The sequence below is a fragment of the Dryobates pubescens genome, chromosome 6, assembly GCF_014839835.1.
Source record: "Dryobates pubescens isolate bDryPub1 chromosome 6, bDryPub1.pri, whole genome shotgun sequence".
In the NCBI taxonomy this organism is placed as follows: domain Eukaryota; kingdom Metazoa; phylum Chordata; class Aves; order Piciformes; family Picidae; genus Dryobates; species Dryobates pubescens.
In genome coordinates this window covers 40,760,817-40,782,283 of record NC_071617.1, presented here as the reverse complement: position 1 = coordinate 40,782,283, position 21,467 = coordinate 40,760,817, and the positions used below count along the sequence as shown (strand labels likewise).

General features: G+C 52.4%; 2 protein-coding genes across 7 annotated transcripts in view; one reads left to right on the top strand and one right to left on the bottom strand.

Moving 5' to 3' along the window:
- Window positions 1–464, bottom strand: part of TJAP1 (tight junction associated protein 1) — a 42,370-nt gene extending 41,906 nt beyond the window's left edge. For all 3 annotated transcript variants that reach the window (XM_054162378.1, XM_054162381.1, XM_054162382.1), the window contains exon 1: window positions 327–464. The gene's annotated coding sequence lies outside the window, so the exon portion shown is untranslated. The remainder of the gene's footprint in view (window positions 1–326) is intronic.
- A 10,609-nt stretch (window positions 465–11,073) lies between these two features.
- On the top strand, window positions 11,074–21,141 carry DLK2 (delta like non-canonical Notch ligand 2). Of its 4 annotated transcripts, none has more exons than XM_054162375.1 (7): window positions 11,074–11,118; window positions 13,566–13,667; window positions 15,183–15,246; window positions 17,490–17,620; window positions 18,272–18,416; window positions 18,923–19,646; window positions 20,431–21,141. In XM_054162375.1, the coding sequence occupies exons 2-7, from the start codon at window positions 13,595–13,597 to the stop codon at window positions 20,608–20,610; spliced, it is 1,317 nt and encodes a 438-aa protein (XP_054018350.1). In that variant the 5' UTR covers window positions 11,074–11,118; window positions 13,566–13,594; the 3' UTR covers window positions 20,611–21,141. The 4 variants fall into 4 exon arrangements, with proteins under 4 accessions (XP_054018350.1, XP_054018352.1, XP_054018348.1 ...); XM_054162373.1 differs by lacking the exon at window positions 11,074–11,118 and adding an exon at window positions 11,220–11,388; XM_054162377.1 differs by having other exon boundaries at window positions 11,077–11,118; window positions 18,923–20,543.
- Window positions 21,142–21,467: the final 326 nt, after the last annotated feature.

The window sequence follows — 21,467 nt, the reverse complement described above, 5'->3', positions numbered from 1 at the left end:
ACAGCCCCTTCGCCGGGGCCGAGGCTGTGGCCATACCACGCTCCCGAATATGACCCCCACCTCCCGCCCGCCTCATTTGGCTGCCTCCCCCGTCCCACGATGCGACCCACCCGGACCCGCTGTCGTGGGGAAACCAGACTCCTCCTCCCGGCCCCGGGACACACGCGGGGGCAGGGAGAGCCCCCAGCTCGCAGAATGACGGCCCAAAACGCGCCCGGGAAGACCAGCTAGGCCAGGGGGCGCGGGGGGCCCTTCCGGGCCCAGGCTCCGTCCCCAGCGGTCGCGCTCCTCGCTCCCCGCCCCCGGGGCCCCACCCCGGCTCTGACCCGGTCGGGCTCGGCTCCGCCCGGGGTCGCAGTGACTTTGCGGACGGTTCTGCCCAGGTTCGGTCCCGCCTCGGTCCCGCCCCAAACTTTGCCCCCGCTCGGCCCGGCCCCGCGCTCCCGCTTCAGGCCGCCATTTTGCCGCGGGGCACGCCGGGTAATCCGGCGGAATCCCCACGCCGCAGCGCAGATGCGTCATCGGGCAGCGGGGGCGGGGCCAGGCGCGGCGCGGGGCGGGCGGCGCGAGCCGCGTCTCTCCCGTCACCGCGGCAACGCGAGGGGCGGGGCGGGGCGGGCTGTGGCGGGAGAGGGGCGAGGGGACGAAACTAGCGGGACCGTGGCGGCGGGTTGGGGGTCAGGACGAGCTAAACCGAGTGTCAGAGTCGAGGGGGACATGGGGACAGTGCCTTTCACCTCAGGAGGGGACGAAGCGAGGGGTATTTCTCGACCGGCGCTGCCAGCAGGCTCAACCTGCCGCCGCCCCGACCGGGCCCGCTTACTTTCTCCGGCCCAGTGTGGTCTGGGGCCATGGTAGCAAGAGGCGTATAGCAGCTTCGGGCAGGTCCGCGTTTGTCTGGGAAAACTTTGCCAGGGTTTCTGGGCTTCTTCTCCAACAAGCTCCATGGAAAGGTCATCTCCCTTGATCCCCAGTTCCTGTGAGGCCTTGGCACAGCTCTGCCAGGGGTGATGCTTGGGGAAGTGGTCGCGCCACGAAGCTACGTGTGGACCTTCATATTCAATAAATCTCCCTGATGAGACAAACTGGCTGAAAAAGTACCATCGAGGGCATGATACAGGGACAGACCAACAAAGCAGGAACCACGTGCCCTCGGGTAAGACACTGACAAGGTTGAGATGTCTTTAAATGTACTGAAGGACATGGGATGGACCGTGGCTGCATGGCTTTGGCAAAGACTTCCCACCTGGCTGAGGAAGGAAGCAGAACCTGCCTCTGCTGCTGCCCCTGCATTTGACTCTGGAGGTTCCAGCAGAGCAACTAGGCTGCAGCCCTTGGTTACCTCGCAGGCTACTTCCAAGGTTACACACTAGGGAAAAAGCTGATAGAAAAAACGTAGTATAGGCTGGTCATGGCAATTAGAGCCTCTGGGTGTGCTCAGGACCCAAAAGTGGGCTCACAGTAACTGCAGGTGATCTGCCCTCTTCAGGTCTTTGCCAGCCAGGACAATTCACTGAGAACCAGTACCTAGGATCAGCTCCTTCCCCTTGTTACGTGCCTTGGTTTCTGAGAAACATCCTGACAGTGTGCAGCATATCACAGCCTGTACTAGGGAAGTATAATCCCACCGGTGGTGTCAGGAGGAGAAGGAAGGATAACAGTGAGTAGAAAAATCCATCTAAACCCCGAATGCCTATTTCTTAGAGGAAGTGACTGCAGCACGTACCAGCCAACGGTGGACAAGAGCTAGTCACATTTAGACATAATTTGGTAATGTGCTTTGGTCTTTACTTGCAAAATCTTTCATTCTGTTGTTCTAGCCTCGGGACTTCAAGAAGGCAATACATTTTAATTTTAAGCCAAATGTATTCATTTGTTCCACTCAGAGCTCAAACAGGTATCTTGTCTGTCATGCCTGGTGTCACAGACTTACCCACCCTCTGCTCTTCTTTCCAATTATCATTTCTTTCACAAACATCTCCTGAATTGATTGTTCACCTGATCAATGAATAATGGAGCCTAGTCCAGAGAAAACCTGCAAGAAAATCTTGATAATATTTGGAAGATGTTCCTCAATATACTATTTCTACAAAGCCTTCAGCTTTGTAGTACCAGGCTAACAGCACCGCAAACTTGACTGAAATGGTCACCTCTCTTACACAATAAAAGACAGATGCTCAGCAGGACCCCACTTGCATGACCTTGGCAATGCTGCACAAAAACGTCTGCCGTGCACCCTTCATGTGCCATCTGCACCATGCCATGCGTCAGCCAGGGATATTTCAAGAAGGCCTTCGGTACTTGTGCCCCCATAAATTCTCCAAATCCTCCCTGTGCCGGAGTCAGATAACAAGCAGAAGGACAATGGCTCCAAGAATCCAGGCTGCCCATCTGCTCTGCACTTCCAGATTCTTGCTTCCACAGCGCCAGCTGATGAAATTTTCATAGCTGATGAGGTTTCTCATTTCCACCGGGCCTTGCTGTCTTGCAGCCTTCACAGTTGTGGTCTGTTCAGGTTTCCATGGGTGCACACTGTTGGCAGCAATGATTAGAGCCCTTTGCTTGCTTTTGATGACTTATTAGAGTGGGATCATCAAGCTTTCCGCGAATCTGTGTGAAATAAGCCCCGCAGAAAGGACACAGTGTGGTTTTCAAGTGGTCTTGCTATTTACTGCTTTCCATTAAACTCAAGTCTCTTCAAAATCAGATCCTAAGTCAGACAACTAAAGGGGGACCTGAACTCAAGGTGTCTGAATGCAAATCACCTACTCTGAGCGCCAAACCCCGTTCTTCCCTCAGATTCCAAAGGCCTTGACTCCCAGTCCCTCTCCACACACATCCACCCTGCCTCTTCCTGTATCTGGTATGCTTGTGAATTGGATTCACCAGTGTCCTGAGCCCAGAGATATGACATGAGGCAGAAGCATGATGTTAGGTTACATTATATTCATTTATATAATACTGTTAATACCAAAGTGCTGCTCCCTGCTAGAGCCAGTTGCTCACTAAAGCCTCTAAAGTTCAATTAACAAGCACCAGGTAATTTAACACTTGACTCCCAATAATCCTTTTATTTTAAGGGGCCTCTGGTGGATGTAAAGCCCTCAGCAAACAGTCCTGGAAGTACATTTGAGATTCTCTCAAATACCAGCTGAATTTATGACCCTTAGTCAACAGTAGGGAGGAATCTCTTCAAAATACTTTCCAGCTGGCAGCACTTTATATAGACCCCTGGAATTGTGTAAAAGGAACCCCTGGAGGGGTGGGTACCACCCTGTGGAGGGACAAATCCCTCTAAGTGCCTATGGTCTTGGCTAGTGAAGAAGTATGCTCCGGAAGTAATGTCTCTCCACCAGAAGAAGGCAGAGCAGGTTTAGTCCTCTCAAATTCCCCACCAACCTAAGTCGAGCAGGGAAGATAGTGTGTGCCAGACCATCCTTTGGTGTCTGACTTGGAGGTTGTCACCTGCCTAAGAGTTGCATGGATTCCCATTTCCTCTATCTTGGAAGCTGCAGTGCTGAAAGGACTCTTAGAAAGCACTCCCCTCTTCCACTACTTCTCTGACTCCAGCTGTACAGAGGATTCCCCAGTAGATGTCATCTGGGAAACTCTCAGAGGCAGGTTTCATGGGTGGGCTGAGCCCACCAAAACACAAAAAAGAGATGTGTATTTTGAGTAGAGCTGGGATATGCCAGTACAAGAGGAGCGCGGCACCCAAAATAACATCATCTCAGAAACAATAAGATCAGTGAAGCACAACCAGCCTGGGACAGCCAAACAAGTCTGTGGATGTAGAATTGGACAGCCAAACACATCCTGCCAGTATGCCTGAAGCATGCATCTACCAGAAAAGAAAGAAAAACAATTAAAAAACCCCAACCACACAAACCCACGAGTAAAACAGTTGCTAACAACATCCATGTGTTTAATTCAGTCCATCCCACTACATAAGAGTGAGGGCTGGGGCTCAATTTTAACACGAAGAAGCAACCCTCAAAAACCTCCTGGCCTGTATCAGGAATAGTGTGGCCAGCAGGAGCAGGGAGGTCATTGTGCCCCTGGACTCAGCACTGGTTAGGCTACACCTTGAGTCCTGTGTGCAGTTCTGGGCCCCTCAGTTTAGGAAAGATGTTGAGTTGCTGGAACATGTCCAGAGAAGGGCAACAAAGCTGGGGAGGGTTTGGAGCACAAGGCCTATGAGGAGAGGCTGAGGGAGCTGGGGTTGCTTAGCAAGGAGGCTCAGGGGAAACCTTATTGCTCTCTACAACTACCAGGTTGGGGTTGGTCTCTTCTCCCAGGCAACCAGCACCAGAACAAAAGGACACAGTCTCAGGCTGTGCCAGGGGAGATGTTTGGAAGAAGTTCTTCACAGAGTGATTGGCCATGGGAATGTGCTGCCCAGGGAGGTGGTGGAGTCACCATCACTGAAGGTGTTTAGGAAGAGACTGGATGGGGTGCTTGGTGCCATGGTTTAGTTGATTAGATAGTGTTGGATGATAGGTTGGACTTGATGATCTCAAAGGTCTTTTCCAACCTGGTTCATTCTATTCTATTCTATTCTATTCTATTCTATTCTATTCTATTCTATTCTATTCTATTCTATTCTATTCTATTCTATTCTATTCTATTCTATTCTATTCTATTCTATTCTATTTTGTAATGCCATCCCTCTCATCTCTCTGCTTACCACTGGCTTCACGTCACACTTGCTCAGTGAAATGAACCTGGCTCTTGCACTGAGCCTTTCATAGGTTCCTGCAACTCTTACTCTGTGTTTTTCCAGGGCTCTGGAGCTAACAGGGCCATGACCTTATAGAAGGTATCCTGCCAGAAAAAGACAGTTCCCAGATGGGCCCCACATCACTGTTACCAGTGCTCCCTGGGATGAGCTCCCTGAGTGAGGAACTGTCCCAGCACTACAGTTTCTCCTCCCAGCAGCCTTGCCCAAGCCCCACCAGTGCTCTGTGTAAAGACTTTGCCCCAAGGGGTGCTTAATCCAACATGGGTGCAGCTGTGCAACAGAGACTGAAGGGCAGTTGCCCTCCCGTGCCATCAATTTAGACTGTTGAAAGAGTGAACAGAAACCTCACATGTGCCTGATAGGCAGGATGGCTGCTCCAGGGCAAGGCAAAAACCCCATGGGGAGAAAAGCTGGAGTCATGGTGTCAGCCTCAGACCAAGACTCAAGGGGTTTGGCTTCCCTTCCCCTTTGTCAAAACTTGCTTAGCTTGTCATGCTAATAAAGTGTTTGAAATGAACAGAGTTAAAAGTACATGGAGAGGAAGACAGAGGACCTCTCACCAGAGTGCACAAGGAGGGGGCAAGAGGAATCTTGAACGTCTTTTCCAACCTGGTTTATTCTGTATTCACTGGCTGTCCCCAGTGTGCACAGGTAGACAGGGCTTCATCTGGGTGTGAGGCAAGGCACTCACCCCACGGAGAGGAGGACTGTGCATGCTGGGATGCCAGGGTGCACAGACAGGGGGGAAGGAGCTGATCCCCCAAGCTCTAGGCCAGAGGAGGGACTCGTGGCCTCCTTCAGGTAGAGGCACGTGGCTGTGTGTTGTCTCCTGAGGAACCCTCCTGCATGCCAAGTACTCGTCTCCAGCTCACAGAGACTTTTATATATATATATATATATATCTGCAGCATTGCTCTCCCTGTGCAGCTCTCATTGTTTATAGGGACGGGCCCAGGCAAGCTGAGGAGGAATTACCTTTCCCTAGGACACGCTTGGTGCTTGGCTAAGCACTGCTTCTCTGCTTCACGGGAGCTGCTGAAGGCCAAGGAGCCAGTCAGTCTGCAATTAACCTCCCCCCTGCCCCCCAAACACTCGTCCACATCCCCTGGGGCTCCTAATTATGGCCTCCTCTCCTCTGCACCCAGAGTTCAAGCCTCCTAAGCACAGGCCATAGCTTTGTAAAATGACCTTGAAATTCACTGTACCATGCTCTCCTGCTAGGTTTCTTTGCAAACAGCAAGATATGCCAACCTCTGTAAATACCTAGGAGCAAGCTCAGAGGCGAGCACCAAGGAAGCCTCAAGAGCACCCATTAAATACTTGGGTGCTCCTGGAGAAATTAAGAGGTTTCATTGCTATAGCTACCAGTTGGAAAGAGAATGGCTGGAGGTGGGCTTTGAGGCACCTGTGAGTGTGTGCCAGAAAAGGGAAAGTTTGGCAGACATCTCCTTCCCCCTGAAGTCTGTGCCCTTGGGAGAGCTCTGACATTGGCTGTCACACACACATGCAGAGGGAAGCCAGAAATCACAGGACAAAACATGATCCTACACCTTGTCAATAATGAACTCCTGGGTTTTTTTGAAGGGGAATGACTCAGTTTTTCAAGTTGTTGGGGTGCTTTTTTGTAGCCACCCTCCATATATAATTCTTTTTCTCCTTCAAGTCTAACTCCTTTTGCCTCTAATTTGGTTGGTTTTTGTTTGTTTGTTTGTTTTGCCTAGTAGCTCTGTTCTGTCTTCGATTAGAAGTACTGAAGTCAGACTCAGGGAATGTATATCTCAAGAATAATGTGTGACTTAAGCTTACTTTTCCAGATCCTCACAGCAGGTTTGCAGGCTACCAGGTACTCAGCTCAAGTCCATGACAAAGGCACAAGTGCTCTCCTACACTCAGAAGATCTGTTTTAGTGGAGCAGATGGGCAGACAGTCACATTTTATCTAGTCCCAAGAGAGCAGCTTCCTGCAGGGCAGTGCAGGGTACAGATACCCCTCAGAAAACAGAAGATCTGATGATGAGGGACTCTCTGCAGATGGCTCAAAGCAGTGGAGAGGTGAGCTGGCAAACAGAGGTTGGACAGAGGCTGACATTGACCCTTGTCTCTGAACACCTAGGAATCACCTCTCCAGGACATCTCATGGATTCCATTTGGAGCATCTATACAGTCCATCTCTCCTTGGCCTTGGTGATGGGAAGCATATACTGGGCCACCCCTATGTCCAGAGGATATGTGTCCTCACACATATAATCAAGATGGATTAGGGAAAGGTACAAGCACTTCTCTACACAAATTTATTGAAGAACCTGCCCTCTTTGAAGGCTGCTCTTTACTCCATGGCCTGGAGCTCATCTTCAGTGCCCTGGAGCAAAATGATTTGCAGTTCTTAGGAGTTCATTCCTATTTATTCTTGCCATCTGTATAAATGTCTAGTACTTTTTAAAATTAATGTCTTGTTACCCAGTGGCAATGAGTTCCTTGGATCATCAGCATGTAGGATAAAGGCAGTCCTTCTTGTCATTCATTTTGACTGCACTTATTTCTGATTTTGTGGTATGTCCTGGCAGACTGCAAAGGATGCAAATTAAAGACACTCTTGCCAAGCCTAAGCAGTGTCATAAGGCAATGTGACACTGGGCTTGGGTAGCATTTCTGAAGGCTTTGGAAAAACACAAAATAAATCCTGGGGTAACCCAGGATGGCTACCCCTAATGCAGTACTGAAATGGAGGAGGCTGAATCCCAGGGCAGCTCCCATACACTGAGGCATCCCTTACAGAGCCATCAGGCTTAAGGGAATTGGGTACTTCCCTCCCTAATGCCACTTCTGGTGTCCTCAGCCACCAGAAGTAGGGCTTTTGAAGGCTGTACTGCACTTTTGCTATCAAGGAGTGAAACTTAGTGAAGGATACCACAAGATGGATTCACCAAGAGCACAGCTTGGCCTTTTTACTGTCATTGCCTGGGCCTGCCACCAGTCCCACTGCTGAGTTGTTGTCTGTCAATGTAGCCACGCACCAGAGTGGCAGCTCATCAAGATAGTTCGAACTGGGAGGGAAGAGCCACCTCTGACCTCCACCCTCTCCTTGCTTCTTTTTAGCCTTCCCCCTCCACTTCCCTGCTGCAGGCACAAACACCTACTGCCCATGGAAGCTATTTCTAAGCAATCTCGAGCATCTGGGGAATGAGACTCTGAACAAATATTGGAGCGTGTGTGTGCAGTAAGCACGCACACACACACACACACAGCCCCAGTGCTGCAGCAGAGTCAAATATAGACTTTAGGGAAGAGGGAACAATGGCTGGAGTTGGGTTACATGGCTGCGGGGCCAGTGAGCTGCTGATGTTTGTTGTGGGCTAGAGTGGAATGGGAAAAGCAAGGGGGGTGGGATGGGGGAGAACACTTGTTTTATCCAAGAGACCCCAGGCTGGTGCCATGTGTAAGGCAGAGAAGTTGACCTGGAGCAAGAGCTGCAGAAGAGGATGATTGTTTGTACTGGCAGCTCACAGTTGTTTGCAGTCTTTTTCCAGCTGGTTGGTGCCACTTCTCTGTCTCCTTCGAGGGACTAGAGTGGGCAGGAAGGGGTGACTTTCTCCAGGCTACTGCACAAGGAAGAGTTTTTTTCCTTGCTCCAGGGAAGCTCCTCAGTGGAAAAGAAGGAACCTGTTCCCTCAGCCCAGCATCTGCTCCTCACCCCTGATGTCCAGCTGCCTCCAAAGTGCAGGTTGCAGACTCCGGAAGAAAGGGAAGCAGCTCCAGCTGATTTTGACAGGTAATTCCTCCCTCAGGCTGGGAGTGGTGATGGTGCATTGGAAGGAAGGCAGGGGAGGCATGCATCAGAGAAGGAGTCTGTGACAACAGGTCATTCCTGTTCCTACACCAAGTGCTTGCTTTGTAAGATTTCCTTCACTGGAGGGAAAAGCAGTGGAGAGACTTACGGCTAGGAAAAAACCCTTCCTAATTCTGACCCAGCAGCTGTTCTAACTGAGACGCCTCTAGGGATGGCATGGCAGGGATCAGAGTCCAGTAGATCAAGGTCTAAGCCAAGCTCAGGAATTCCCTTCTCAGCACCCATTTCTTAGGTCTGCAAATAGAGCTGCTTTGCTTGAAGCCTGGGTCTCTGGACTGTGCCCATGAATGGGACAGGAACCCTTTGGTGCTGAGGAAGGAGCACATCCAAGGTCCATGGTGCTTGGGTTTCACCTCTGGTCCCTTTGCCCTGCTTTCTATCCACCTTTATTGCTCACACACCCCTGCCTACTTCTGTCTGTGATACTCACATGCAAAGCTAAAGCTCAAACTCAAACTCCAAACACTCTTTCCTTGAATATGCCCTATTTTCACTCTGAATTCCCATCCTGGTTTCTGTTCTCCATTCCCCTGCCTCCAGCAACCAACTTTACCTCCTCATCCTAGACAGCCCTCACTCCGTGCCACAGCTCTTCACCTCTGAGAGAAGTGACACAGGGAGAGCCACTTGTCCTGCCCTGCTGACTGCAACCTAATCCCATCTCCCTCTCTCACAGTGCTTATGTTGTGGACACAGATACTAGAGGATTATCAACATGCAGAGGGATCCTTTCACAAGTGCCCTCCTACCTGCCCATACAAATGCAGCCACAGCATGCAGAGGGTTTGTTTTAGGTGCATTTAATCAAGTGAGAGTTATGAGCACAGTTGTGCAATGACGTTGCAGTATAGCATGGTCAGAACCAGGGCAGATCCCATCATAGGAGTGTGAGAGCAGGTGAGGATGTTGTGTAAGGTAATGTTGTATTTTGGACTGTTTATATAGGCAGTAGGATTTCAAGGATGAGGTGAGGGTGAAGCTGAGCAGCCTACAGTCCACATTTGAGGTACCACCAGTAAAAAATTGACAACCAGCCATGACTGGTAGAGCAAAGAGTGCAAGACAGAGTGTTGCAGGGGTCAGAGGAGAAAGGAGGATACTCTCAAGTTCTAGAGCAGCAGTGACTGAAGGAGACAGTGCCTGGTTTTCAACTGGGTACCAGGAGCTATGCTTTGCTCTCAGCCTCCCCCTCTCTCTTTTGCTGTAAGCCTCAGATATGGTGTGAAACAGGACTCAGAAGCAGACGGAGCTTGGCATGAAGGTCTGGGGATGAGAATAGAGAGCAACAGGAAGTTTTTCAGAACAGAGCTGCTGTTCACCTGCCCCATAAATACCTGAGAAGCAGATGGAGCAGTCTGAGAAGCAGGAGGTTTGGACTTCTGTGACTCTCAGGGACCTTGGAGCAGTTAGGTGGGATGATGGAAACAGGAAGAGGTCAGCAAGGAAAGGAGCAGTGCTCCTAGATAACAAGAGAGTGGGTAAGATGCAAGAAGGAGTCATCTTCTGCAGTGGTGGGCAGGATATGAGGCTCCCATGGTATTGCTCAGTAGGGTTGTGTTGCCCAGACCAGTCAAAGATGGAGCAAGCAGGGGTCCACAGTCAGAGCTGGCAGAAAACTGGGCTTTCTGTCAAAGCTGTCAGGCTGATATCTGTCCCAGGATGCTGGTGCCCAGGCATTGTCTGGTGAGATGAGATGTGATATGGAGGCATCCGTGTAAATGCCAGCAGGATATGGTTATTCTTCCTTCCTGGTGGAAAACAAGATTCATGGGATGAAGTGTAGAAGGGGGCTAGCTGAAGGGAATTTATAATGTAATGAACAGTTGCTAGAACCTTTGAAGGTGATCTTGTCAAGTAGCAGAATGGCCATGCAAGGCGAGAAGGCAACTGGGCAGTTGCTCCTTCTGATGTAACACCCCAGCCCTTCTCACAGGGCTGCTTTATTGTTCACCAAAGCGCTGGTATCCACGGCTTGTGAGCAGCAGCGAGACAAGTGCCACAGCTTCACTGGGTGGCTTCTTTCTCGTGGGGTGACCACTCCCCATTACAACTCTGCTTTAAGGATGGGGCTTCTTAATTCTGCTGTTTGCCAGTGGAGGTGTGTTAGTGTCCCTGAAGCCGGCAGGGAGGGGCTGCAGGAGGTGTTTTCACTTATTTCAGATCATTTGAGTGAAATGAGGGCTTGGGTCACCCCGCACCTATTTCTGACAGGGGAACCATGCTGCGAGGCCTCAGTGCCCCCTGGGAGGCACTGCCCAAGTGCGTATGTGTGCAACCGCGGTAGGGGCGAGCACTACAACCCCCTGAACCCAGGGGGGGTCTCCCCAGCACAGCGGCGCCCCGAGGGTCACCTTCGTCTCAGGTCACCCTCCATCCTCTGTGGGCCGCTCCTGGGGGACGAGACTGGTGACCCCTCTCAGATGCAGTCCTACCCCCCACCCCTCGCCTTCCCGGGGGGGTTGCAGGGCAGGAGGGCCGGCTGGAGACCGGGCCGGGTTCCCCCCGCCCCCGGCGGCAGGAGCAGGGCAGGGGTGAGCGGGCAGGGCGGGCCGGGGGCTGCCTGTGGTTTGGGGCGGCGGGAGGCGGGATGTCCCGGGGAGGGAGCGGGGATGTGCAGGCACACGCAGCCGCTGGCAGGCGGCCGGGGCTGCACGGCGGCGGCGGGCGGAGCGGCGCGGCACACGCGGCGGCAGCTCCCTCCGCAGCCCCGCGCCTCCACAGCCCCGCCGCCGCTGCGCCGGGAATGGCCGCCCCCTGCCGCGGCGCCCCGCGATAGCCCCACGACCCGCCGCGTCGCCGAGGTGAGCAGGGAGGCAGAGGGCAGCGCACGGTGGGCGCTGGCAACACGCTCTCCGGGCTTTCCCCCGCGCCCTGCCGCCGCCACCCCGGCCGCAGGGGGATCGAGGCGGCCGGGGCGGTGCGGAGCTCCGCGGAGTGTCCCCTCCGGCTGGCCGTGGGTTTGGGGTCACGCCCATGGCCGTGCACCTCCCTAGGGCACTGGGGTCTTAGGGTAGTCCCAAAGCTACGGGGGATGGGGAGGGTGAGGGGGATGCGGGGGATGGGGGAGAATGGGGAGGGGGAGAGGGGGGAAGAGGGAGGGGGCAGGAGCGGCGAGCCGCAGCAGTGCGGCATCCTCTGCCTCTGCTTCTCACCCCTGCTCCCAAATTCCTAGCTCGGAAGGGGTCCTTGTTATCCCCCGGGCTAGGCTGATAGCCCCCTCCTGGGGTTGTCCCTCGTAGCCTCCAGCCGTGTGGAGGTCCCTAGCCACCACGAGCGGGAGGTTACTAGCTCCCGGAGGCGTCCGTAATAGCCCGCAGGCCCTAGGGGGCTGGAAGACCTTAGCCCGGCTATATGGTAGCGGAGTAGTGAGGTAGAGGGAGCTCCCTCTTCCGTGTCCCTGCGATCCAAAGACAGGCCTGCCCGGGTGTTGCTTATATCTCCCTTGGGCAGCAGCTGCCCTCGTGGATGCCGCCAGCACTTTGCTGGGGTCCGAGGTGGCCCTTGAGTGGGAACTGGGAGCACCACCCGTGGGGTGGCTACATCAGGAGGTCTGAGACTCTGCACTTTGAGTGGGGAGGCTGTGGGGAGCCGTAGGGGGAAAAATGACCACTGCATTGACATGTGGTCAGAGGTTGATCTCACAGCCCTGAAGGAACAGGATACTGACCACTCATCCCTAAATTATTTTAAAAGTTTCGTAGGAATTGCTTCACCCTCCCCTGAAATGCAGCAGCTGTTCATTGCTGCCCAGCATTTTGGGGCAGGAGTCAAAGGAGGGTCCTGCAAACATGGTGACAAAGGGACCACGAGGATGGAGCAATCCATGCTGGGATTTGGCAGGGGCAGTGGCAGTAGCATCTTGTAGCCCCTCTGAAAATGCTGCATTTTTTGTGGGTGATGGTTTATTTGTTGGAGAGCTGCTCTAACAACATCATTGCTTTTGGAGGCTATTTTGGCTGGTTCAGGCGGGTGAAGCCCTTAGCAGGAACTAGGAGAGTGGGAGGACTTCTGTCCCCATCTGAGAAGTCTTTCATGCAGCTATCCAACCCAACACAACCTTCCCAAGCTAAAGAGTTGAGCTGAAAGTGGCCCCTGTCCTTCACACCCACGCAGCGGGATGGATTCTGCTCCACGCCTTCACCACTCCTAGCAGAACTGTTTAACCCCTCCCACCTCATTATAGTAATATATTTATGATATCACCCTCGAATTTCCTGCCCTTAACAACCCCAGAAGGCTGGGAGGGAATAAGCATTTTTGGAAAGTATTTAATGTTGCTTCAAGAGGGCAGGAGACGGAGAATAGATGGGTGCAGGAACCTTGGGCTGACAGGGCACTCTGCAGGACAGCCAAGGAAAAGGACCACACCTAGCAAGAAATGCATGTATACCTTTCCTACCTGTAGCCCATATCTAGTGCCTATTTGTTGCTTCTTTCCCTTGCTTGGAAAATGAAATGTGGGGTGCTGCTGACTGCCTGCTACTAGTCTCCCTGTCCTCCGAAGGGCTTGAAAAGCACCTTGGGCACAGTGAAAAGAGTCAGCTTATCTTTTCATTGAAGCACGCACAAGAGGGGCTTTTCTCAACATAAAGCTGAAGCCCTCCAGGCCTAGGGAGGGAAGAAGAAGGTGGTTGCAGCTGGGCTGGTATTTCTGGAGGCTTCTGCTCCTATGACAGCAGCTAGCAAGGACTGTTGCTCCAAGACAGAGTATAACAGCCTGAGCTATTACTTGCGCAAGACTGAGCGTGCACACTCAGTTCTCCTGTACGCACATTTAAAAAGGCTTTTTGATTCTTAGTGCTCCAGAGTTGCTTCAGAGGAAGGAGTCTGGAAGGACAGAGGAGTGCGGTGACAAGTCTGTGCAAAACAGAATGTTTCAAGTCAAAACTCCCAGGTAGCAGAAAGGAAAGGATGCGTGAAGTGAACCTGTGGTGTGAGCCAGGAAATGTTTTGGAGCTTGCTCTTTTTCTTTCTTCAGGTGTTCATCTCGGTGGGGCCACGCTGACCATGCTCAGGAGCTTCTGTCTCCAGCTCATGTCCTTGGTTTGGATCCTCTTAGCCCATCACCAGTTTGCTCAAGGTAAGTCTCTGCAGACATGTGCCCTCTTTTATATCCATCTTTCCAAAACTGTCCTTGGCATTGCTGAGGTCTCCTCAATTTTCAATGCAAAATAGAGCTGGCCTGACCTGGAAGACCAGAAAATGCTGCTCAGTCATCCAGTGCCTGAAGGGTGACTGGTTGCAACTGTAGAGACCCTCTCTCTGGTGCCCATGGGAGTGGCAGTGTCAGAGCAGACAAATAGTGAGAGGTCCCACTGTTCTGTCTCCTCTGAGTTAGGGTAAATGAGTCCCTGAACTGATAAGCCTGTTCCAAGAGGCAGCACAAGGGGGAAAGAAGATCTCAAAACTGAACAGCTAAACCTGAATACTGAGAGACAAAATCTCTCCCAAAGATTAGTTTCATTTCCCCCTGCCCTGGACAAGCAATGAATTCCCAAAGCTATCTGCCAAGAGTAATGGTTACAAATAGGAAAGCTGATGATTCCCACGCTTGGGCTGCGCAGTCCCAGGATGCTGCTCCATCTCCATTGTGGATTGTTTAGGGAGGCTCTTATCCTGAGCTGTGGTACCTGCTGCTTCACAGCATGGGGGATTTCTTCCTGTGCTCACTTACTGGGCAGCACATCACACGGCTTGGGAACATCCGAGCATGGGGGCTTTAACCTGCTCCAGTCTGGAATGGAGGGGCTCAGTCAAGCAAAGGTATTCAACTCCCAGGCCTGGCCTGGGATCATGCTTCCTGTGAGGCTGAGATGAAAGCAAGTGATGAGGGAGAAGGGAAGGTGGAGAGGAAAAGAGGCACCTGGCTGCAGAAAGCCGGCCAGTGCCACATGGAGGATGGAAAGTGGCACAGTGAGACCATGTCTCAGTTACAGCTTCTGTGGCCTTTAAATAAATAAATGGAACTGGATACCTGGCACCATGTGCTGTCCAGTGCCAGAAAGGGAGTGTTGGCAGCTGGGTCCTGGAGGAGGGCAGAGGCCCCAACCAGACTACTTCATGCCAATAGCTGTCCCCAGGGATGGGGACATTCTGGGACATAAAGAAGAGCTATTACTTGCATTTCCATCCTTGGTCCCTTTATGCCTGTTGTGGTACCTGTCCCTGAGCTTTCACATCATGCTTGCTGCATGACCATGGGGCCAGGATCCTAGATGGGTCAGGCCCTACTACACAGGTTGCCTTAGTGCACAGACAACCCCAGCTCTTGCCCAGAAGGCCCCAAGGTCTAAGGGAAACAGAGAGAGGGTAGGGAAGATGATCAGAGACTGGGTCCTTTTGAAGCAGGGTCTAATTTATCAGTAAAGGAAGTGTTATCACAACTTGACTGCAAAGTCCTCATCTCTTGTGTGGCATCCATCCACCTAAAGGAAGGTCCCCCATCTTACATTTCTGGGGAAGGGCAGGCTAAGGAGAAGGGCAGGGTAAGTATTTAGGAAGGAGAAGAATGCTGTGAGCCAGCAGGGTCACAGGCAGATCCTGAGTCACCTGTGATCTCTGCTTAAGCCAGCTCCACTGGTCTTTTGCTTTGTAGGTGATGACTGCAGCGAGCGCTGTAATCTTGCCCATGGCTGCTGTGACCAGGATGGGAAGTGCAGGTATGGCTTCTCCTTGGCTCTCTGCTCCTACAGCCCCTGATCATAATTGCTTTCTGTCTCAGTGCTTTTTCCCTGGTGCCTACACCACTTCCCCAAGTTGAAGTGCTCTCTCCTCTGCTTACCCATACCTGGAATTAACACCTCTGCTTTCTTTTTACCTGACACCCTCTGGAGTGGGAAATTTTGATCCCACAGCCTTTGCTCCAGTGTTTCCACCACCAACACCGATCAATGTTGTTCTGCTGAGCACTTTTTGTCTAGATGGGAGTCTGGCCATGGCTGAGTGATGTGAGGCAGCCTTCAGGCTCAGATATGATGGGGAAAGTCATCAGGCATCAGGGCAGGCTTGGGGGTTAGCCAGTTTGCTTGGCCTCCTCACTGGCTGAGATAGGAATTCTCTCCCTGGAGGCATGGAAGAGAAGAGCTGCCATTGTGCACATAAATATCTAAAGCCATCAGATGCCCCCTCTTGGAAGCCTGGACTGTGGTGGGGATCTCTGAGTGTTTTCATAAAGGGCTCTCAGGCAAGCTGGGGGCTACTGCAGCAGAAGCGGCATCCCAAATCCAGCTGGTATCCAGATTCTATGGGACAGAAGAAACCGCATGGCTGCCCTGGGCTTCCATGGCCCTGAACACTGTCTCTTGTCCCACTGCAGGGCCATTCGAAGTCCCCATCCTGCAGGGCAGCCCCAGGAGGAACAGGTTTCTCTGGGCTGGCTCAGACACCTGTGCTACAAGGGGGCAGACTGCCCACTGAGACCTCATTCTTACTGGGGCATGCTCAGCCCCATTTTATAGCATAGCCCCCAGTGTCACACCATGCCTGGGCCACTTGTTCTCACCTAATGGAGCAGATGTGGCCTGGCAGTGACTATAACCACACTGACCATTGCATCAGGGAGGATCCAGCTCTGTTTTTGCTGGGCCTCCAGTTGCAGCTGCAAAGAGCTTGCTTCTCCTGAGCCCTTTTGGTGACAGTGGCTGCTTGGGGGCTCATGTTGCAAAGCCTCAGAGAGAGATGCTGCACTTCTTGCTGTGCTGAATAGGGTTTGCTGGTGGAAGCATATGTGAGTTGTTGACCCAGATTTCAGGCTTTCCAGAGCAGCAGTTTGAATCTTGCAGCAGCTTGGCAGTACCCCATTGAAATCACCCCAAACTCAGGGAGACCTGGCCACTTACCTGGGCCCCTCCCTGGTGACTTTTGGGTTGGCCAGCTTCCTTTTAAAGAAAAGGAAAGTTGATGGCACCTGCTTCCCTGTGGGAACTAGGGTGTACAAGGCCCACAACCCTGTGTAAGCTCATGGCTGTCCAGGTGTAAATGCATTTCCCCAGGCCTCATCAGGCACATGGTATCACCTCTATTCTCATCAACATCCCTCTCCTTAAGTACTTCTTTTTTTTAAACCATTTTCCTCATCTCTTTGGAAAAACCTTCAGTGACAACAGTCAGCCCAGGTGTGAAAGGGCAGCCTTGAACCAGCCTGGCAAAACTGCTGTCACCACACATCACACTGAAATGAGCCCCAGCCACAAAAATGAACTCTCTTACTTACTTTTGAGGCTGAGTTGGGTTTGTTAGATTTCATTTCATGCTGGTTTTAGATATTTTTTTTGTGGCTGGTGTCACCTCCACTCAGCTCTCAGGATGTTATTACTTGTTTACCCACTGGCAGGTCTGAGAGAAGCCATCACCATCACCCTGCTGTTCTGGGGCCAGAAGGCTTGTTGTGTGCCACACATTTTCCCATCATACTGTCCTGTGAGCTGGCTGATAAATTTAGTGCATATGCTAGTGTTTCACAGTTGGATTATGGTGCACTTCAAATGAAAAATTATACAATGATGCACAGAGGTGCAACAAAACACAGACCTTTCCCTCAAGGAGTTCAGGTTTAGGCTGCATGAGAGAATCACTGAGCTAATGCAGTGGTGTATACACAGCAGATGGCTGGAGGACAGAGTGGGACATGGGCACTAAAAGCAATGCTGCTGAGCTCTATTTCTGCTCACTCATCCTCCATGGCTGCAGAGGCTGAGTCTGCTTCTACTCTGTCTGCTTGCTTTCATGGAAAGATGAGATGCCGGTACTGACCTCTGGAGGAGGAAGTCAGGAGGTTCATGGGGGTGGTTGGGAGGATTTCCCAATGCCACCATATCTAAGGGAACCCTGCATGGCAAACAGCCAACTTTCCCACAGCACCTGCTTGGGTTTTAACCCACTCCCATGCCCTGTCTTCCTGCAGGTGTGATCCAGGCTGGGAGGGCGAGTACTGCGAGGATTGTGTGCTTATGCCGGGCTGTCTCCATGGGACATGCCACCAGCCTTGGCAGTGCATCTGTCACACTGGCTGGGCTGGCAAGTTCTGTGACAAAGGTAAGTCATGAGCCAGATATCCCAGCCTCCAGTGTTGAGGGCAGAGCTGAGCCCAGCACACCCTGCCTGGATGGGTGAGCCAGCATAGCCAAAAGCCACTGGCTGATGCTGTTTGGGCTGCACAGGGGATACCATATAGCCTGGATGCCACAGCTGGGACTGTCCCCTTCCTGCACATAAGGCCAGGCTGCTGGCACCTGCTTTCTGGATGCATGGCAAGGGCTGTGCCATGATGCCAGCCAGCCTCAGGAAACAGAGCAGATGAACTCAATGCCTTTCCCATGCTGCAGCTGGGCTCCAGGCAGCACCTCCTCCTTCCCCTGGGAAGCTTCCTGCCTTCAGCAGGTGGCTGGTGGACAGCCCTCCTCTAGCCTCAGAAGCTCCTCTGTGCCATAGGGACTGCACTGGCCAGCTAGATGGCATGCACAGCATCTTTGTGTCACGCAGATTTCTCTGCACCCTTGAGCCTGTGTGTTCTGTGAACTGAGGCATCATGTAGGCACTGCCTTCCTATTGCTGCAGGCATCTGTTGGAGAGGCAGCAGAATCTCCTGATGTGTCTCCATCCCCACTGGGTTTGACAGTGTTTGAATTGAATGGGCCATGTTGCCTCCTTTTTCTCACTAATCCCTGCCTTTTTCTTTCTCCCCAGACATACACATCTGTGAACACCAGTCCCCATGCCAGAACGGGGCTCAGTGCATCTATGATAGAGATGGGGAATATTCCTGCCTGTGTCCAGAAGGCTTCCATGGGAAGGACTGTGAGATGAAGATGGGGCCATGTGAGAAGGCAGGGTGAGACATGGTAGCAAGGGCAGTGAGATTACAGACAGCATTAGCTTTGGGTCATGCACTGCCAAGCAGTGGCCCAGCTTGGCTCGTCATCTGTGGATCTCCATGCACTAAGGCAGTTGAGCCAAGACCATCTTTGCCTTTGGTTTGCCTGTGTGCACCATATAGTCCCATGGGCAGGGTCTTTGTTGCAATCTGAACCGATTCCCATCCCTTGCTGCTGTAGGTGTGATGAGCTGACAGCCACGGGCCTTTGGGGAGCATTAGGAGGGCATGTTTCCTCTTCAGATTATTTGGCTGAAGGCCCTCCCTGGCTAGTAGTGGGTCCATGCACAGCAACAACTTGAGGGAGTCCTAAATCTGCAGGAAGGCTGAAACTCCTCCCCAGTCTCCTCGACACAGCTGCTGGAGTCACGTGCCACATGAGCAGCTGCGTGTGTTTAGCTCCCTGAATTGGGAAAGCTGCTTGCTCTCCAGGGCCATGACTCTTCCTTGCTCTCTCCACGCAGGTCTCCGTGCAAGAATGGGGGGCAGTGTCAAGATGAAAACGGCTTTGCGAGCAACTTCACCTGCCGCTGCCTTGCCGGCTTCGTGGGGGAGCTCTGTGAGAACGACGTGGACGATTGCCTGATGCGCCCCTGTGCCAACGGCGCCACCTGCCACGATGGCATCAACCGCTTCTCCTGCCAGTGCCAGGTGGGCTTTGAAGGGCGTTTCTGCACCATCAACATCAACGACTGTGCCAGCCAGCCCTGCAAAAACGGGGCCAAGTGCTACGACCGCATCAATGACTATGACTGCTTGTGTCCTGATCGTTTCACTGGCAAAACCTGTGAAATCTACGTCCCTGAGCCCACCTGGGCTTCCCCCTACCACCCTGTGAACCATGAGGATGGCAGGGGTGTGAAAAGCACCACTAGCGAGATGCCAGGGGTGACACAGCCAGCGCCTGTCAGGACTGCAGTCACGGGGCAGCGCTTGGCCAACCACAGTGAGAAAGAGACGGGGGGAGGGTTGCTGAAAATCTCTGTGAAGGAAGTGGTGACCCAAAGGGACTCAGGTCTGAGTGAAGTCCAGCTGGTGACAGTGCTAGTGTTTGGGGTGCTGACGGCAGTACTGGTCCTCATCACTGTTCTGCTAATGCTGAGGAACTGGCAGAGGGGCCGTCAGAGATCGAACTGGTGCCAAAGCTCTTCTCAAGCTGCAAGGAAGCTCCAAGACCAAGAGTGTCAGGTGGGCATGCTCAACACTGTCCTCATCGAGCCTAGGAAGACAACAGAGCTGTGAGCTACAAAGACTGAGCTGGGCCCTGGCAGGTCATTGTGCTGGCAAACCCCTTGAACTGCACCCTGGGGAGCTGAGCTGGCACCAGCTAGACAGCAGGGAAGAGCTCCCGGGGCAGTGAATATGTCAACAAAACCCCTGGGTGTTGAGCATTGGTGTGACAGCTTCACCTGGCTCTGAGCTGTCTCCTGCCTGGCCAGTGCAGCCAGTACCCACGGGTATCTGAAAGCAGGGCTGGGTTGGGCCAGCTCTGCAGGGAAGTGGTAACATGCTGCTTGTGGCAGCCCACACTATGCAGTGCTGATACTGTCCAACCTGAGCTCTCAGAAACAGGATGGGTAGTGCTGAGGAGTGCATGGCCTTCTTGCAAGCCCAAATCTGCCAGGCCCTTTATAACTCCCTCTTTGGGACTACTGGAAATGGCTTTGTCCTCATTTCCACTGGTGTTGGGATGTTTCTTCTGGGGCATTTGGGATGACGCAGCCTCCCTGCCCCAGCACTGAATGGGGTGCCTCCTGGCTGTTTCTGGAGGCTGTTCTTTCAGATGCTGTCCCTAGGGAGTAAGCAAACATCCTTGCTCTTTGGTTTTGTGGTTCTGTAAGCCAGTTCAGAGACTCTGGAGATAATGTGGGGGTCTCCTTATGCCCTTCTTCTGCCCTTGGTAATGCTCCTTCCTCTTGCTGTTGGACCTGGGGTTACAAACACATTCTGTACTTTCCTCCTGATGATCCAGGTGTCTTCTTTTCCCTCTTGCCAAGCCGTCCTTTCTGGCCTGGCCACAAATGACCCAGCTCCTTCCCGTCTTCAGTGTGCACTTCTCCCTCACCATTTGCTGACATGGAAGAGCATGACCTGCTCCCCTCTGGGGTCCTCTGGGCTTGAGCTGGTCCTTATCATTTGCCCTCACAGGTAGAATGAGATGGACAAGGCTGAAACAATACAATATCCAGATCCTTTTTCCTCTCCCAGTCAGTCTGAGGCAGGCAGCTGGCACTAACCTCAAATCAACCATTGTAGTGTTTGTGGATGTGAGAAAAGCTGCTAAGCCTGGGATGAGTGTAGGAAGCAGATTCAATACTGTCTTCTCCACACTGCTAAAGTACAACTAAGGCTGTCACTTTGATGGCCAGGTCGCTTAGCCTTTGTATTAGGTCTGCTCCTGTCTGTGCTGGTGTGGTGTGCAGCAGTGTCTCTCTGCCAAACCCAGGGTTTTCTGTGCCTCCTCATGGGCATGGAGGGCTAAGCAGTGCAGTAAAAAACCTGGCAACCCAAACCTTAGTACTAGCCTGTAGGGTTGCAGAGCTGATTTAGAGATCATCTCAAGCAAGCAGACAGAGAAGTAAGGACTCAGCCAGCAGGAAGACCTGGGAGAGGAGACTGGGGCTTCCTTAGAAAGACTATTTTTTTATACATGGATGGATGATTTACCTTTATGAAATAAACCAAATACAAGCCCAGAAACAGTGTATCAGAGAATCATACAATAATTTGCAAGGGATCTCTAGACACCAACCTCCTCAGGTTGGTCAGGTACTCGTTCTGGATAATTATCTCCCATCACTTCCCTCAAGAAGGCAAACCCATATTGTGGCACTGATTTGTGTTGCCTCATGCTCTGTCTGCAGGGGTGGAGATGACTCCTGCAGCAGAAGTGTGTACCTGGAAGGCATGGTCTTAAGAGTGTCTGGGAGAAGGGGAAAGCTCAAGATTTGAGTCCAAGGGTGCCAATGAGAACAGCAATCTGACCTTAAAACTGGAAGCAGGGCAGGA

Bases quoted from the DNA above. Each gene is read 5' to 3' on its own strand.
- DLK2 (XM_054162375.1), top strand. From the start codon at position 13,595: ATGCTCAGGAGCTTCTGTCTCCAGCTCATGTCCTTGGTTTGGATCCTC. The intron at 15,247-17,489 runs GTATGGCTTCTC...GTCTTCCTGCAG, and splicing joins GACCAGGATGGGAAGTGCAG to GTGTGATCCAGGCTGGGAGG. The intron at 19,647-20,430 runs GTGGGCATGCTC...CTGATGATCCAG, and splicing joins TCCAAGACCAAGAGTGTCAG to GTGTCTTCTTTTCCCTCTTG.